This window comes from Oncorhynchus mykiss, chromosome 21 (assembly GCF_057628025.1).
Source record: "Oncorhynchus mykiss isolate SJ-2025 chromosome 21, ASM5762802v1, whole genome shotgun sequence".
NCBI classification, from domain to species: Eukaryota; Metazoa; Chordata; class Actinopteri; order Salmoniformes; family Salmonidae; genus Oncorhynchus; species Oncorhynchus mykiss.
In genome coordinates this window covers 23,300,734-23,318,475 of record NC_143042.1, presented here as the reverse complement: position 1 = coordinate 23,318,475, position 17,742 = coordinate 23,300,734, and the positions used below count along the sequence as shown (strand labels likewise).

Genomic DNA, 17,742 nt, shown 5'->3' with positions numbered 1-17,742 from the left:
AATGGTTATAGCCTGGTTCTATACTGTATGTGCCGTAGCCAACTCTTATAGAGCCCGCCAGCTTGTAGTCCTAAAAATCAGAAATTTGTTGGCATTTTCTACCTATGGTTTGTTCACCATTCCTACGGGGGAAATTAAATGGGGGAAATAATGGTGTTTTGGGATATACGCCGAAAATAAGGTCCGAGTTTAACACAGGCTTAGGAGATCTTATATGTTTTGTTCTATGAGATAATATCAGTCAGTTAACATTGCCTTTATGATTTATGAAGCCTATGTGCTCAAAATAAGTCAGTTGCCAACAAATCACTCACTTTCAGAGATATGGAACGACAACATTAGTCGCAAAATTACGTGATGCCAGTCTGACAAAAAGCCAGTTAGCTTTGTAAGCTACCAGCTCAAACAAAAACACAATAATGGTATATTGTTTTGCTCCAGGCTGCAACCACATCCCATCAACGGGAAGGTGCTTGTTTTATTGGTTCCCGAACGATGTTGTCTAGAATTGACTTTGGGTCTGTCTGACAAGGTAAGCTAAACCTGTTTGCTAGACATCAAAGGCATGGGCTCCCGAGTGGCACAGCGGTCTAAGACACTACATCTTAGTGATAGAGGCGTCACTACAGACCCTGGTTTGATTTCAGGCTGTATCACAACCGGCCGTGATTGTGAGAATGCTAGATAGACAATTAGTAAAGGTGGTCGCTGCTTGTCCTCCATCGGTTTCCCATAAGCAAGTGCTGTAACATGGAGATATGGCCGTGTAGCAACACTAACCCTATCAAGGTGTATCAATTTAACCTTTTGTATTTTGAAAATTATTTCTCGTTGATATGAAAGATAAGGTCCTTATTCTTCCAAAACCGTACCGCAAGCGACGCGTGTTAATGTTCAGATTGAGCATGTTGCTTTTAACAAAACGCCTTCGTCAAATGACTCTTATGTGTAATGGAACTGAAAGTCATGATAAAGGAATAGTCTCCTTTAGAGCCTACATAAAAGACACAATTACCATTGCTCTCTACATTGTTGTCATAACATGATCATAGCCAGGCTATGTTGTAGGCCTAAATACATACGCAGTAAAATCTGCAGCAGCAGTGGCTGCCTTGGTGGCTTCATTATTCAGAGTGGCCCCCCAGACAGCACCCTTGTGACCCAGGAACGTTCCGATCCAGTCCCCTGTGTCTCCCTGGCGCAACATGGGTTTGCCATCTACAAGAAGGAACAATCATAAGTGGTTAGACAACTACAGTACCTCCAACTGTAGCACATACATAAGTGAAAAAGTCGATGATAATTTCCTAAATACATTATTAAATTCCCCTCTCTATTCAGACCCCCACCTGAGAAAATTAGGTAATATAACTTTGTTAACCTCTACTATACATTCAATATTTTCTAAACAATGATCTATGGTTATCTAATCTTACCCTTGCAGGCACTGATGAGAAAATACCCGTATGGGGTGATGCCACTGAAGGCTAGATCCACCACAGGTCTTGTGTGGCCAGAGCAGGTGAGTGGTGTCTGTCTCATTGCCATGCTCACCTTTGTTTCAGACAGACGAGCTAGTAAACAATACAAAATGCTAAATAAAATCGCCAAAAGTATGGAGCTAGTTAGTGAATATAAATGCCAGCTTGCAACTGGCTAGCTAATGTATGGAATGAGATTGCTAAAACTCTGGCTAGTGCTGAATAGCCTAACGTTAGCTTCCAATGGTACCAAAGTTAGCTTGACAAACATTAGCTAGCCAACGATTCTAGATAGTTTGAAGATAACGCAAACACCGTTAACTAAATGTTATGAAAAAAGAGAGAAGGAATTAAGCGAAGATATTGATGTTTCTGTGAAGGCAAAGGGCTTCTCTCCCAGCTAGGAAATAGCGCGCTAATAGCTACAATATTGCAACTAACTAGCAACGTGCAGTTAGCGACCTTAGGTATTTAAAAAACATTGTAAATATAGAAATACTTCCGGTATCATGAAAGCTATAGTCTTTTCTAAATAAAAGTCCCAGATCTAAATTAATGGTCAAGACTAAGAATCATTGGTGGTACAATGAAATAATCTATCATCAAGACTTTTAATGTGCTACATTGAATATTATAATATTGTACAATTTACAGAACTTTCGGGGGGGACCTGTGGAAATCTAGAGCATCAGGCGTGTGAGGGGTACAATTTGTGCAAAGAAAGGTCTTAGAGCTTTATGGTGTTGAAAATAACATTAAGGCTTGTTTTAGATGGTTTTGTCACACACAGATGGTACATGAAACAGATGTAGAAAGAGGGCTCTGGATTAAGGCCACCAGGGTTCTGGTCTAGAAGCACACTTTTCACCAATGATGGAGAAAATACCCAATCGTTAAACTTGAATAAAAGTAAAGATACAGTTGATGTCTGAAGTTCACATACACCTTAGCCAAATACATCTAAACTGTTTTTCACAATTCCTGACATTTAATCCTAGTACAAATTCCCTGTTTTAGGGCCACTTTATTTTAAGAATGTGAACTGTTAGAATAATAGTAGAGAGAATTATTTATTTCAGCTTTTATTTCTTTCATCACATTCACAGTGGGTCAGAAGTTTACATACACTCAATTAGTATTTGGTAGCATTGCCTTTAAATTGTTTAACTTGGGTCAAACGTTTCAGGTAGCCTTCCACAATACATTGGGTCAATTTTGTCCCATTCCTCCTGACAGAGCTGGTGTAACTGAGTTGGGTTTGTAGGCCTCCTTGCTCACACATGCTTTTTCAGTTCTGCCCACAAATGTTCTATGAGATTGAGGTCAGAGCTTTGTGATGGCACTCCAATACCTTGACTTTGTTGTCCTTAAGCCATTTTGCCACAACTTTGGAAGTATGCTTGGGGTCATTGTCCATTTGGAAGACCTATTTTCGACCAAGCTTTAACTTCCTGACTGATGTCTTGAGATGTTGCTTCAATATATCCACATAATTTTCCTCCCTCAGGATGCCATCTATTTTGTGAAGTGCAAATTTTGTGAAGTCCTGCAGCAAAGCACCCCCACAACATGATGCTGCCACCCCTGTACTTCACGGTTGGGATGGTGTTCTTAGGCTTACAAGCCTCCCCCTTTTTCCTCCAAACATAAAGATGGTCATTATGGCCAAACAGTTTTATTTTTGTTTAATCAGACCAGAGGACATTTCTCCAAAAAGTACGATCTTTGTCCCCATGTGCAGTTGCAAACCGTAGTCTGGCTTCTTAATGTCGGTTTTGGAGCAGTGGCCCCTCCTTGCGGAGCGGCCTTTCAGATTATGTCGATATAGGACTCGTTTTACTGTAGATATAGATACTTTTGTACCGGTTTTCTCCAGCATCTTCACAATATCCTTTGCTGTTGTTCTGGGATTGATTTGCACTTTTCGCATCAAAGTACGTTCCTCTCTAAGAGACAGAACGCGTCTCCTTCCTGAGCGGTATGACGGCAGTATGGTCCCATGGTGTTTATACTTGCGTACTATTGTTTGTTAAGATGAATGTGCTACCTTTAGGCATTTGGAAATTGCTCTCAAGGATGAACCAGGCTTGTGGAGGTCTACAATCTTTTTTTCTGAGGTCTTGGCTGATTTATTTTGGTTGTCCCATGATGTCAAGCAAATAGGCACAGAGTTTGAAGGTAGGCCTTGAAATACATCCAATAGACTCAAATTATGTCAATTAGCCTATCAGAAGCTCCTAAAGCCATGACATAATTTCCTGGAATTGTCCAAGCGGTTTAAAGGCACAGGTAACTTAGTGTATGTAAACTTCTGACCCACTGGAATTGTGATACATTGAATTATAAGTGAAATAATCTGTCTGTAAACAATTGTTGGAAGAATTACTTGTGTCATGCACAAAGTAGATGTCCTCCTAACTGACTTGCCAAAACTATAATTTGTTAACAAGAAATGTGTGGAGTGGTTGAAAAACAAGTTTTAATGACTCCAAGCTAAGTGTATGTAAACTTCCGACTTCAACTGTACCCTAATAGAAAATGATTCAAGTCACCCAGTAAAATACTACTTGAGTAAAAGTTCAAGTATTTGGTTTTAAATATACTTAAGTATCAAAAGTAAAAGCAAAAATATAAATAATTTCTTATATTAAGCAAACCAGACAGCATCATGTTCTTGTTTTTTTAATTTACAGATAGCCAGGGGCATGCTCCAACACTCAGACATCATTTACAATCTAAGCGTGTGTTTAGTCAGTCCGTCTGTAGGGATGACCAGGGATGTTCCCTTGATAAGTGTGTGACCATTTTCTTCTCCTGCTAAGCATTAAAAATGTAACCAGTACTTTTGGGTGTCAGGGAAAATGTATGGAGTAAAAAGTACATTGTTTTCTTTAGGAATGTAGTGAAGTAAAAGTTGTCAAATATAAATTGTAAAGTACAGACACCCTAACATTTTACACCACTGCTTTTCACTGTACCCAGAGGACAAATATAATCTAATTTAATTTGTCACATGCTTCGTAAACAACAGGTGTAGACTAACAGTGAAATGCTTACTTACGGGTCCTTTTCTAACAATGCAGTGTTAAAGATTATAATTTTTTTTTTTTTTAAATAGTGACATGAGGAATAAATACACAGCGAATAAGAGTACAAATAACATGGGTATATACAGGGAGTACCAGTACCGAGTCGATGAGCAAGGGTACAAGTTAATTGAGGTAGCTATGTACATATATGTAGAAGTAAGGTGACTAGGCAACACGATAGATAAGACAGTAGCCACAGCATATGTGGTGAGTGTGAAATGTGTGCGTGTTTGGGTAGTCCAGTGTGTACAAGAGAGTTAGTGCAAAAAGGGTCAGTGCAGGCAGTCAGAGTATCCATTTGATTAACTATTTAGCAGTCTTGTTTAGAAGTCTTGTGGCTTGGGGGTATAAGCTGTTCATGGTCCTGTTGTTTTCAGTGCACTGGTACCGCTTGCCATGTGCTGGTAGAGAGAACATATGGCTTTGGCAATTTTTTGGGCCTTCATCTGACATCGCCTGTTATAGAGGTCCAGGATTGCATGGAACTTGGCCCCAGTGATGTACTGGGCTGTACTCATCACCCTCTGTAGAGCTTTGCAGTTGCTGTACCAAGCGGTGATGCAGGCAGTCACGATGCTCTCAATGGTGCAGCTGTAGGACCTTTTGAGGATCTGAGGGCCCATGCCAAATCTTTTCAGCCTCCTGAGGGGGAAGAGGCGCTGTCGTGCCCTCTTCACAACTGTGTGGGTGTGTGTGGACCATATTCGTTCCTTAGTGATGTGGACACCGAAGAACATTACGCTCTCGATCCTCTCCACTGTAGCTCCAAAGAATGTGGATGGGGGCATGTGCGCCCCTCCATTTCCTGTAGTTCCCGATCAGCCTCTTTGTCTTGCTGGCGTTGAGGACACTTTCGGTATTGCAGTTTAGCTTTTGTCCGGCCCAGGAAGACACTTCCCAGACATGGAGAAGTCAAATTTGAACATTTCTAATAAGACACTTTAATCATCACCTTTGTGCACAAAACACCCATTGAATTATTCAAATAATTGTTGCAGATGCCGATGAATTTTTTCATCCCTCACAGCCAAAACTATTAAAGGGATAATTCACCCAAATGACTAAATATCATATTGGGTTTCCTTCCCTGTAACCAGTCTATGGACAAAGTATGACATGCTTTCCCATTCAAGTCATGAGACCGATTTTATAATTGCTTGCGCATCATGTTCAAATCATCTATATGTGACTGTTGAGCTTCACAATACATTGGATTTAGTTTTGGATGATTTGGACATGATGCGTAAAAAAATGCTAATATTGGTCACATGACTTGGACGGGATTTGTGCCAAAAATGCTAAAACATTACCATGTGGAAATGGTGCCAGGGAAACTAACATACCGAGAACATACTTGCGAACATTTAAAGTTTACGTTTAGACTTTTTCTACTTAAAAGGTTTGAGGCCCCCTCATGTCAAGCGTTGTTGTTAAAGGGATACTTCAGGATTGCGCTAGTTAGCAACTTCCTTCAAACTGCACGCAGTTAAAGGGCATTACCATTACTCATTACCAAAATCCCGAAGTATCTCTTGAAGGAAAAAAACTGTTCACTTCATCAAGGATCTTTCTGTACTTTGCTCCGTTCATATTTCCCTCGATCCTGACTAGTCTCCTGCCACCACTATGCTTTACCTTACGGATGGTGCCAGGTTTCCTCCAGACTTGACGCTTGGCATTCAGGCCAAAGAGTTCAATCTTGGTTTCATCAGACCAGAGAATCTTGTTTCTCATGGTCTGAGAGTCCTTTAGGTGCCTTTTGGCAAACTCCAAGTGGGCTGTCATGTGCCTTTTACTGAGTCGCCTCCGTCTGGCCACTCTACAATAAAGGGCTGATTGATGGAGTGCTGCAGAGATGGTTGTCCTTCTAGAAGGTTCTCCCAACTCTACAGAGGAACTCTGGAGCTCTTTCAGAGTGACCAGGAGGTTCTTGGTCACCTCCCTGAGCAAGGCCCTTCTCCCACGATTGCTCAGTTTGGCCTTGTTCTTGGGGACATCCAACGCTGCAGATATTGTTTTGGCACCTTTCCCCAGATCTGTGCATCGTTACAATACTGTCTCGGCGCTCTACGGACAATTTCTTCGACCTCATGGCTTGGTTTTTGCTCAGACATGCACTGTCAACTGTGGGACATTATATAGACAGGTGTGTGCTTTCCAAATCATGTCCAATAAATTGAATTTACCACAGGTGGACTCCAATCAAGTTGTAGAAACATCTCAAGGATGATTCATAGAAACAGGATGAACCTGAGCTCAATTTTGAGTCTCATAGCAAAGGGTCTGAATACTAATCAGTTAAAAAAAATATATACATTTGCCAAAAATTCTAAAAAATCTGTTTTTGCTTTGTCATTATGGGTTACTGTGTGTAGATTGATGAGGACATTTTGGGGGGGAATAAAGTTGTAACTTTTAAAAAATGTGGATAAACTTGATTATTAGCCAGCAATGTGATTGTCTACAAGGCTGAAGAAAGATGCAGTACTATAAGAAAGATACATGTAGGCTATATTAGTCTTGATTTTCAATGAGTTGGCTGAATTTTCCTTAGCAACACACTAACACATTTCAAAGGACCCTCCACCTCCAAATCGATCCTGCTCCAGAGTACAGGCCTTGGTGTAACGCTCATTCCTTCGACGTTAAACGTGAACCAGACCATCACCCCTGGTGAGACAAAACCCTGACTCGTCAGTGAAGAGCACTTTTTGTCAGTCCTGTCTGGTCCAGCAACGGTGTGGGTTTGTGACCATAGGCAACGTTGTTGCCGGTGATGTCTGGTGAGGACCTGCCTTACAACAGGCCTACAAGACCTCAGTCTAGCCTCTCACAGCCAATTGCAGACAGCATGAGCACTGATGGAGGAATTGTGTATTCCTGGTGTAACTCAGGCAGTTGTTGCCATCCGGTACCTGTCCCGCGTCCTGTACCTGTCCCGTGATGTTCGGATGTACCGATCCTGGGCAGGTGTTGTTACACGTGGTCTGCCACTGCGAGGACGATCAGCTGTCCATCCTGTCTCGCTGTCTTAGGCATCTCACAGTACGGACATTGCAATTTATTAGAAAGGCCTATTTAGTGTCCTAAGTTTTGATAATTGTGACCTTAATTGCCTACCGTCTGTAAGCTGTATGAACTTACGGTCTTAATGACCGTTCCAAAGGTGCATGTTTATTAATTGTTTATGGTTCATTGAACAAGCATGGGAAACAGTGTTTAAACCCTTTACAATGAAGATCTGTGAAGTTATTTGGATTTTTACGAATTATCTTTGAAAGACAGGGTCCTGAAAAAGGGACGTTTATCTTTTTGCTGAGTTTAGTAACATTAACACTATGCAATCTAATTGCAGCCACTGTACTCATAATATACAAGAGAACTATCACCTTATGGTGAGGATAGCCATGTTGCAAGCACAGCTTCAGATGCAATAGTTAGGCAAGGGCAATTTTAAGTGTAGGAAAGGATGAAACAGCCTCTGTGCCACCAGTAAGTACAGATAGTAGTAGTTGTATAGTAGCACGCTTTTAGCCAACCTGCCAGTTTAGTGGAGTCTGCCACTAGCACAGTCAGTGTAGTCAGCTCAGCCATCCCCATTGAGACAGTGTCTGTGCCTCAACCTAGGTTGAGCAAAACAAAACATGGTGGTATTCGCCTTAGCAATCTCACTGGAATAAAGGCCTCCTCCATTCCTGTCATTATTGAAAGAGATTGTGATATCTCAAAATAGGGCTACTTAATGTTAGATCCCTCACTTCCAAAGCAGTCATAGTCAATGAACTATTCACTGATCATAATCTTGATGTGATTGGCCTGACTGGAACATGGCTCAAGCCTGATGAATTTACTGTGTAAAACGAGGCTAAGAACAATCCCAAATTTATATTAGATACTGTTGAAAAGCTAACTATAAAGCAGCATTCAACAAGAGAGGATATATTTCACTTCAGCAGTGATAAATTCATGAACTTCTTTGATGAAAAGATCATGATCATTAGAAAGCAAATTATGGACTCCACTTTGAATCTGCGTATCTCTCCAAAGCTCAATTGTTCTGAGTCTGTACAGAACTGCCAGGACCTAGGATACATGGAGATTGGCACGTTTACATTTTTTTTGTATCTCTTGACACATTCATGAAAATAGTCATGGCCTCTAAACCGTCAAGCTGCATACTGGACCCTATTCCAACTAAACTACTGAAAGAGCTACTTCCTGTGCGTGGCCCTCCTATGTTGAACATAATAAATGGCTCTTTATCCACTGGTTGTGTACCAAACACACTAACAGTGGCAATAATAAAGCCTCTCTTGAAAAAGCCAAACCTTGACCCAGATTTTTTAAATTTAAATATCAGCCTATATTGAATCTCCCATTCTCTCAGAATGTTTAGAAAAATCTGTTGCGCAGCAACTCACTGCCTTCCAGAAAACAAACAATGTATATGAAACGCTTCAGTCTGGTTTTAGACCCTATCATAGCACTGAGACTGCACTTGTGAAGGTGGTAAATGACCTTTTAATGACGTCAGACCGAGGCTCTGCACTCCTCGTGCTCCTAGAGCTTAGGGCTGCTTTTGATACTATCGATCACCACATTCTTTTGGAGAGATTAGAAACCCAAATTGGTCTACACTGACAAGTTCTGGCCTAGTTTAGATCTTATCTGTCGGAAAGATATCAGTTTGTCTCTGTGGATTGTTTGTCCTCTGACAAATCAATTGTACGTTTTGGTGTTCCTCAAGGCTCCGTTTTAGGACCACATGGTGAAGCCCCAAAATTGCCTACCCTGGAAGCCTGTGTTTCAGACATAAGGAAGTGGATGGCAGAAAATATTTTACTTTTAAACTCGGGCAAAACAGAGATGCTAGTTTCTAGGTCCCAAGAAACAGAGATCTGCTGTTGAATCTGACAATTAATATTGACGGTTGTACAGTCTCAAATAAAACTGAAGGTCCTCAGGACCTCGGCGTTGCTCTGGTCCCTGATCTCTCTTTGGACGAACATATCAAGAATAGTTCAAGGACAGCTTTTTTCCATCTTCGTAACATTGCAAAAATCTGAAAGTGTTTGTCCAAAAATGTGGCAAAAATGCTTTTGCTTTTGTCACTTCTAGATTAGTCTACTGCAATGCTCTACTCTCCGGCTATCTGGATAATGCACTAAATAAACTTCAGTTAGTGCTTAACTCGGCTGCTCAATTCCTGACTAGAACCAAAAAATTGGCTCTTATTACTCCAGTGCTAGCCTCTCTACATAGGCTTCCTGTTAAGGCTAGGGCTGATTTCAAGGTTTTACTGCTAACCTACAAAACATTACATGTGCTTGCTCCTACATATCTCTCCGATTTGGTCCTGCTGTACATACCTACACGTACGCTACAGTCATAAGACGCAGGCCTCCTTATTGTCCCTAGAATTTCTAAGCAAACAGCTGGAGGCAGGGCTTTCTCCCGTTGAGCTCATTTTTTATGGAATGATCTGCCTATCCATGTAAGAGATGCAGACTCTGAGTCTTTACTGAAGACTCATCTCTTCAGTAGGTCCTATGATTGATTGTAGTCTGGCCCAAGGGTGCGAAGGTGAGTGGCAAAGCACTGGAGCGACGAACTGCCCTTGCTGTCTCTGCCTGGCCGGCTCCCCTCTCTCCACTGGGATTCACAGAGGCTGAGTCACTGGCTTACTAGTGCTCTTCCATGCTGTCTCTAGGAGGGGTTGAGTGGGTTGAGTCACAGACTATTTTTTTTAAACTCCCTCGGGCTTGTGCACTGGAGGATATCATCCTAGGCTCTACTCAGCCTTGTCTCAGGGTAGTACGTTGGTCTGTTGATATCCCTCTAGTGGTGTGGGAGCTGTGCTTTGGCAAAGTTGGTTGGGTTATATCCTGCCAGGTTGGCCCTGTCCGGGGGTATCGTCGGACAGGGCCACAGTGTCCCCCAACCCACTTGTCTCAGTCTCCAGTATCTTTGCTGCAATAGTGTATGTGCCGGGGAGCTAGGGTCAGTCTGTTATATCTGGTGTAATTATTTGATTATTTCGACTCTCTCTCTCTACCGCACCTGCTGTCACGACCTCTGAATGATCGGCTATGAAAAGCCAACTGACATTTACTCTTGATTTACTGATCTATTGCACCTTCTACAACCACTGTGATTATTATTTGACCCTGCTGCTCATCTATGAACATTTGAACATCTTGAAGAACAATCTGGCCATAAATGGCCATGTACTCTTATAATCTCCACCCGGCACAGCCAAAAGAGGACTGGCCACACCACAGAGCCTGGATCCTCTCTAGGTTTCTTTCTAGGTTCCTGCCTTTCTAGGGAGTTTTTTCTAGCCACTGTGCTTCTACATCTGCGTTGCTTGCTGTTTGGGGTTTTAGGCTGGGTTTCTGTACAGCACTTTGAGACATCTGCTGATGTAAAAAAGGGCTTTATAAATACATTTGATTGATTGTTTGAATGAATTAGAACTTGCCGCGAACGGCAAAATTACCAGCAGTCGGGCTCGCCACACTGTGGGCTATTCATCCAATTGAAATCTCATGTGTGTTTTACTATCTTTAATTATCAGATGGTGCCATTTGACTTCTGTTATGGGACGCTCTCATGGAAAAGTGTTTTATCATGTCCAACTACATCAACATTTGTAATTGGCTGATGCAGAATTTGTTACAGGAAATAATCACTGCCACCTGGTCAGGTTAGCATAGGGCAAAATGTTCCAGGTTATGCAATGGCAACAGCTAACATGTAACGTTTTATCACCTGCAACTACATCAATGATTTTAATTAGCTGATGAGAATTTTGAGAATGAAAAAGTTTAAACTTAAACTTTTTCAAATGTTTGCAAGTATGGACGCACCTTGTCCGTAGACTGCTTACAGGGTAAGGAAACCAGTGTGTGATTTGGGTGAACTATCCCTTTAATATTTTATATTCATCCACTGTCTGTCATGCTTCTGGATGACATGAAGACGTCAAATGTGAGTATATTACGTTGAAAATAACAGTCGGCCATCTTGTCTTCAGTTATTTAATAGTTCAATGCTCTGAATGAATAAAAACTGTTTTAGCATGGACATTGCCATTGAGGGCTTCTTGAGTGTCTTTCAGGTGGCGACATAGAGGTAGAAATAGGGCTCTAGATGGATATATCTTGTTTTCATCATGGACAAAGTAGTCAACAGGGTAGGGATTATTATGGGTTGGGAGCAATCAGCCAATGATCAGATCATTATCCCCTTCTTGAAATTGGGCTGCCTATGGTTTGTAAGTGGCTTTAAGCTATATCACTGGCAATGGAGACCTGTCATTCAGGGAAGATAGGGCACAGCACAGTTTTATATATATATATTTTTTTGTTGCCTGTTTTACATGTTATTTTGGCATTAATACGTGTCACATATCAGTTTGCAAACAATGTAAAAAGAATGTAGTTAATAAAGCCTCATACAAACTTCTTTGCTTTCTTGAGTAAGGCAGCTCCAAAATGCAGGTGTTTCAGCCTAACTCAGTGCTTTCTGTGGTGGAGGGGCAGGCAGTGGAAAATACAGAGCGTAGGAGTTGGTAATCTTCTCTAGTTGCGCCGTGATTGGCTCAGTGTTCTGTCACTCACGGGGACACTTCGTCACAGCACAATCTACAGGGACAGCTAGGAAGTTCTAGCCCCCTTGGGTGCTGCCATATATTTACATAAGAGGTGCAAATCCAAGAAGGCTCGCCATTGGCCACAGATAAAATGATGTCAAATCACGTTTTATCTATCTTGATTGGACTGATCATGTCAACATCATTCTTTCAAAATCTTAGCTAGCAAGCTAGACAAGCAGTCATCATCATGAATCACGTTGACAATCTACTGGCAAATCCTTGTCATATGCAGATAAATTATTTTCTTCCCCTGCTATTTGGTGGAGAGAGTGTGTGGTCCAAGTCTGGGTTTAAGGGTCTCTTTTCCAAGGTTAAAAGGACAAACATTCACGTGCAACACCATGGGCCAGAAAAGGTTGAATACATTGACCATGCTGTCAATTCAGCATGACTTCTGCCGCGTTCAAAACAACTGGAAACTGGGAAATCTCAAACTTCATTGCTTTCAAGACAACTGAGAACTATACGTTTTGAACGGTCATACAACTCGGAATTCAAGTAGGGAACTTGGGGCCTCTTTCTAGAGCTACGACCTGAAGATCATTGACGTCATCATGATTCCACCTCGTTTTTCTTTTTTAGTTCCCAGTTGTTTTGAAAGCACCATAAATCCAGAGAATGCCAGACTTTGATGACAAAGTTGAATGAAAAAAATTGCCCATGAGAAGGACCGCAGAGCCACCTTCCTGTTCAAGTGAGCACAGCACAATGGTGAGTCCAAAAATGTCTTGTATGCTGCTGCATAAATGATGAAATATGCCAGGAAAATATGCATGATATCAATGTGCCTCACCCTAAAAATGTGGTCCCTTTCCCCCTGATAATTTAGCCTACTGTTCTAACTTGGTGGTGAACATGTAGCCTATGGCCTGTTTTAGAGAAATGTCATCATCGAATATTGTAAGAGATTTCATTGTCTGCTTATATGCCCCATTTATTTATCCTATGTTCCTCACCTTGTGTACAGAGAGAATACTGTAAGAACGGCCCATGTTCTGAATTATTCCCCTGAACAAATAGTTATATTGACTACGACCGTCTTAGCTCGCTCATTAAGGTCTTATTGGAAATGACGGATTGCCTCTTATCCGCTCATCGTTCTCTTATGCCATAGTTTGTACATCTCAATTGTCAGTAGACAACACATTTGTTTAAACAAGTCAGCCATATCAGATATGGTTTTTAAAAAGGCAGTAAATGAGGCTGAATGAACTGTTTCGCTGCCAGAAAATGCTGATAGCCAGGCGTAGCGGTGGTAAGGATTCACTCCATGGTGCTGAAAAGAAAGCTCTGCTGTTGGGACAGCTTTATGTAGGCCCTAACAGTTTGTGTGCACCGTTGGTCACTGTTATAGTGCAATTCATGTATTGTTTAGTGTTGTGTTGTGCAGTGGCTTTGCTGGGATTTATCACCAATATTGACATGCTAAAATCACCACTGGGAGTCCCTAAACCCAATATTGTTTGAAGAAAATGCATTCATTTGTTGAGGCCACTAGATGGCAGTGGTGTAAGGTACTTAAGTAAAAATACTTTGGTGGCCTCCCGGGTGGCAGCGCTAGCTGTGCCACCAGAGACTCTGGGTTCGCGCCCAGGCTCTGTCGCAGGCGGCCGCGACCGGGAGGTCCGTGTGGCGACGCACAATTGGCCTAGTGTCGTCCGGGTTAGTGAGGGTTTGGCCGGTAGGGATATCCTTGTCTCATCGCTTCAGCGACTCCTGTGGCGGGCCGGGCGCAGTGCGCGCTAACCAAGGTCGCCAAGTGCACGGTGTTTCCTCCGACACATTGGTGTGGCTGGCTTCCTGGTTGGATGCGCGCTGTGTTAAGAAGCAGTGCGGCTTGGTTGGGTTGTCTTTCGGAGGACGCATGACTTTCGACCTTCGTCTCTCCTGAGCCCGTACGGGAGTTGTAGCGATGAGACAAGATAGTAATTACTAACAATTGGATACCACTAAATTGGGGAGAAAAGGGGAGAAAATTTATTCAAAGTATTTTTTTTAAATACTTTGAAGTGCTACTTAAGTCGTTTTTTGGGGTATTTGTATTTTACTTTACTAGTTATATTTTTGACTACTTTTACTTCATTACATTCCTAAAGAAAATGTGGTACTTTTTACTCCATACATTTTCCCTGACACCCAAAAGTACTCGTTACACTTTAAATGCTTAGCAGGACAGGAGAGTGTCCAATTCGCATACTTATCAAGAGAACATCCCTGGTCATCACTACTGCCTCTGATCTGGCAGACTCACTAAACACAAATACTGTGTTTGTAAATGATGTCTGAGTATCCAAAAATAAATAATAAAAAAAACAGAAAATTGTGCCATCTTAATACAAGGAATTTTAAATTATATGTACTTTTACTTTTGATACTTAAGTATATTTTAGCAACTACATTTACTTTTGATACTTAAGAAATATTTACAACCAAATACTTTTAGATTTTTGCTCAAGTAGTATTTTACTGGGTGACTCACTTTACCTTGTCATTTTCTATTAAGGTATCTTTTCATTTTGCTCAAGCATGAGATTTGAATACTTTTTACACCACTGCTAGATAGCGGGGATCAGTGGCAAATTTAGCATGTAAATCTTGTGCAAGCACTACGAAGTCAGAACAGTAGGCTAAATTATGAGGTGGGAAAGGGACCAAATTATTAGGGTGAGGCACATGGGCTACTAACAGCTTACTACACAACATACACTTAGCAATACTTTCTTAGCTATGGTATAGATATCTTCCTGGCATATTACATCATTTATGCAGCAGCATGCAAGACATTTTAGGACTCACCGTTGTACTGTGCTCAATTGAACAGGAAGGTGGCGCGGTGGTCCTTCTTGAGGGCAAATTTTGTCATCAAAATCTGTCATTCTCTGGATTTATGGTGCTGTCAAGACAACTGGGAACTCTGGGGGGGGGGGAACAAGGTTGAATCATGACGTCAGTGATCTTCAGGTTAGAGCTCTAGGAAGAGGCATACTCAGGCGTTTGGTGGCACAGCGTTCCCGAACTGGAATTCTGAGTTGAATAATTCTGCATTCTGAATTCCTGGTGAAGCTGGTTGAGAGAATGCCAAGAGTGTGCAAAGCTGTCATCAAGGCAAAGGGTAGCTACTTTGAAGAATCTCCAATTTCAAATATATTTAGATTTTTTTTTTACACTTTTTTGGTTACTGCCTGATTCCATATGTTATTTCATAGTTTTGATGTCTTCACTATTGTTCTACAATGTAGAAAATAGTAAAAATTAGGAAATACCCCTGAATGAGTACGTGTGTCCAAACTTTTGACTGGTACTGTATATACAGTTGAAGTCGGAAGTTTTACATACACCTTAGCCAAATAAATTTAAACTCAGTTTTTCACAATTCCAGACATTTAATCCTAGTAAATATTCCCTGTTTTAGATCAGTTAAGATCACCACTTTATTTTAAGAATGTGAAATGTCAGAATAATAGTAGAGAGAATGATTTATTTCAGCTTTTATTTATTTATTTCAGCTTTTATTTCTTTCGTCACAGTATTAGTATTTGGTAGCATTGCCTTTAAATTGTTTAACTTGGGCCAAACATTTCGGGTAGCCTTCCACAAGCTCCCCACAATTATTTGGGTGAATTTTGGGCTATTCCTCCTGACAGAGCTGGTATAACTGAGTCAGGTTTGCACGCCTCCTTGCTCACACACGCTTTTTCAGTTCTGCCCACAAATGTTCTATAGGATTGAGGTCAGGGCTTTATGATGGCCACTCCAATACCTTGACTTTGTTGTTCTTAAGCCATTTTGCCACAACTTTGGAAGTATGCTTGGGGTCATTGTCCATTTGGAAGACACATTTGCGACCAAGTCTTGAGATGTTGCTTCAATATATCCACATAATTTCCATTCCTCATGACGCCATCTATTTTGTAAAGTGCACTAGTCCCTCCTGCAGCAAAGCACCCTCACAACATGATGCTGCCATCCCCGTGCTTCACAGTTGGGACAGTGTTCTTCGGCTTGCAAGCCTCCCCCTTTTTCCTCCAAACATAACAATGGTCATTATGGCCAAACAGTTCTATTTTTGTTTCATCAGACCAGAGGACATTTCTCCAAAAAGTACCATATTTGTCCCCATGTGCAGTTGCAAACCGTAGTCTGTTTTTTTTATGTCGGTTTTGGAGCCGTGGCTTCTTTCTTGAGCGGCTTTTCAGTTTATGTCGATATAGGACTTGTTTTACTGTGGATGAAGATACTTTTGTACCTGTTGTTCTGGAATTGATTTGCACTTTTCGCACCAAAGTACGTTAATCTCTAGGAGACAGAACGCACCTACTTCCTGAGCGGTAGGACGGCTCCGTGGTCCCATGGTGTTTATACTTGCGTACTATTGTTTGTACAGATGAGCGTGGTACCTTCATGCGTTTGGAAAGATGAACAAGAATTGTGCAGGTCTATAATTTTTTTTCTGAGGTCTTGGCTGATTTCTTTTGATTTTCCCATGATGTCAAGCAAAGGCACTGAGTTTGACGGTCGGCCTTGAAATACATCCACAGGTACACCTCCAATTGACTCAAATGATGTCAATTAGCCTATCAGAAGCTTCTAAAGCCATTACATAATTTTCAAGCTGTTGAAAGGCACAGTCAACTTAGTGTATGTAAACTTCTGACCCACTGGAATTGTGATACAGTGAAATAATCTGCCTGTAAACAATTGTTGGAAAAATTATTTGTGTCATGCACAAAGTAGATGTCCTAACCGACTTGCCAAAACTATAGTTTCTTAACAAGAAATTTGTGGAGTGGTTGAAAAACGAGTTTTAATGACTCCAACCTAAGTGTATGTAAACTTCCGACTTCAACTGTATATATTTTTTAGCTGAACAGGTGGGGCTCAAACAGGTGGGGTTCTGCTCCGCCTTCCGTGAATGATGGATCGCCACTGGGTGCTCCAGCACTGCAGGTGGCGTTAAATCCCCGATATTAGCATTACGCTTTTTTCAAACACAAAATAAGAATATATGTTACTTTAAAATGGCGATAGCGCTCGACGGTGCTGCTATGCGGTCACGGAAGCCATTATGGCACAGCTACAAAGACGAACCCTCATTCTATTATGGGTGACGAATAGGGTAACGCCAGCAGCAAAAACTGCGGCCAAAGACTTCCGAGTTATGACTAAAAAAATACATGTCCTCAAATTAAACGCAATATTGGAAGGTAAACCAAACTACATAACACTCCAATTGTCTTGCATTTTAATTTTGGTGTGGCTATGGTGATAACAGTTATTTTGGAATTACAATAATTATGTCATTCATTAGGCTGGGGAATAAAATAGATGCTCTATGATTCATGAAAATAACAGACATGCCTGCCTATGAATTAAATGTTATTAACAAGGCCAGGGTATGTCGTGCACTGGGTGCCAATCTCATTTGTGCCAAAGCTGAAACTAATGAAACTCTAGTCTAGAGAGTCTGGTTTGTTAAATGTTGGTCCCAATCAGGGCAGGGCAAAAGCTGCTACAC

At 41.3% G+C, this 17,742-nt stretch overlaps 1 protein-coding gene across 2 annotated transcripts in view; it reads right to left on the bottom strand.

The window, feature by feature from the left end:
• Positions 1-17,742, bottom strand: part of LOC110500266 (serine-threonine kinase receptor-associated protein) — a 32,876-nt gene that overhangs the window by 6,310 nt on the left and 8,824 nt on the right. Inside the window, exons 1-2 of one of the 2 annotated variants that reach the window (XM_021577541.3) lie at positions 1,437-3,209; positions 1,083-1,218 (exon numbers count right to left, since the gene is read on the bottom strand). In XM_021577541.3, the coding sequence (XP_021433216.1) occupies positions 1,083-1,218; positions 1,437-1,548 (248 nt within the window). In that variant the 5' untranslated portion in view covers positions 1,549-3,209. Of the gene's footprint in view, positions 1-1,082; positions 1,219-1,436; positions 3,210-17,742 lie in introns of those variants that run through there. The other variant, XM_090214304.1, reaches the window with a different exon arrangement.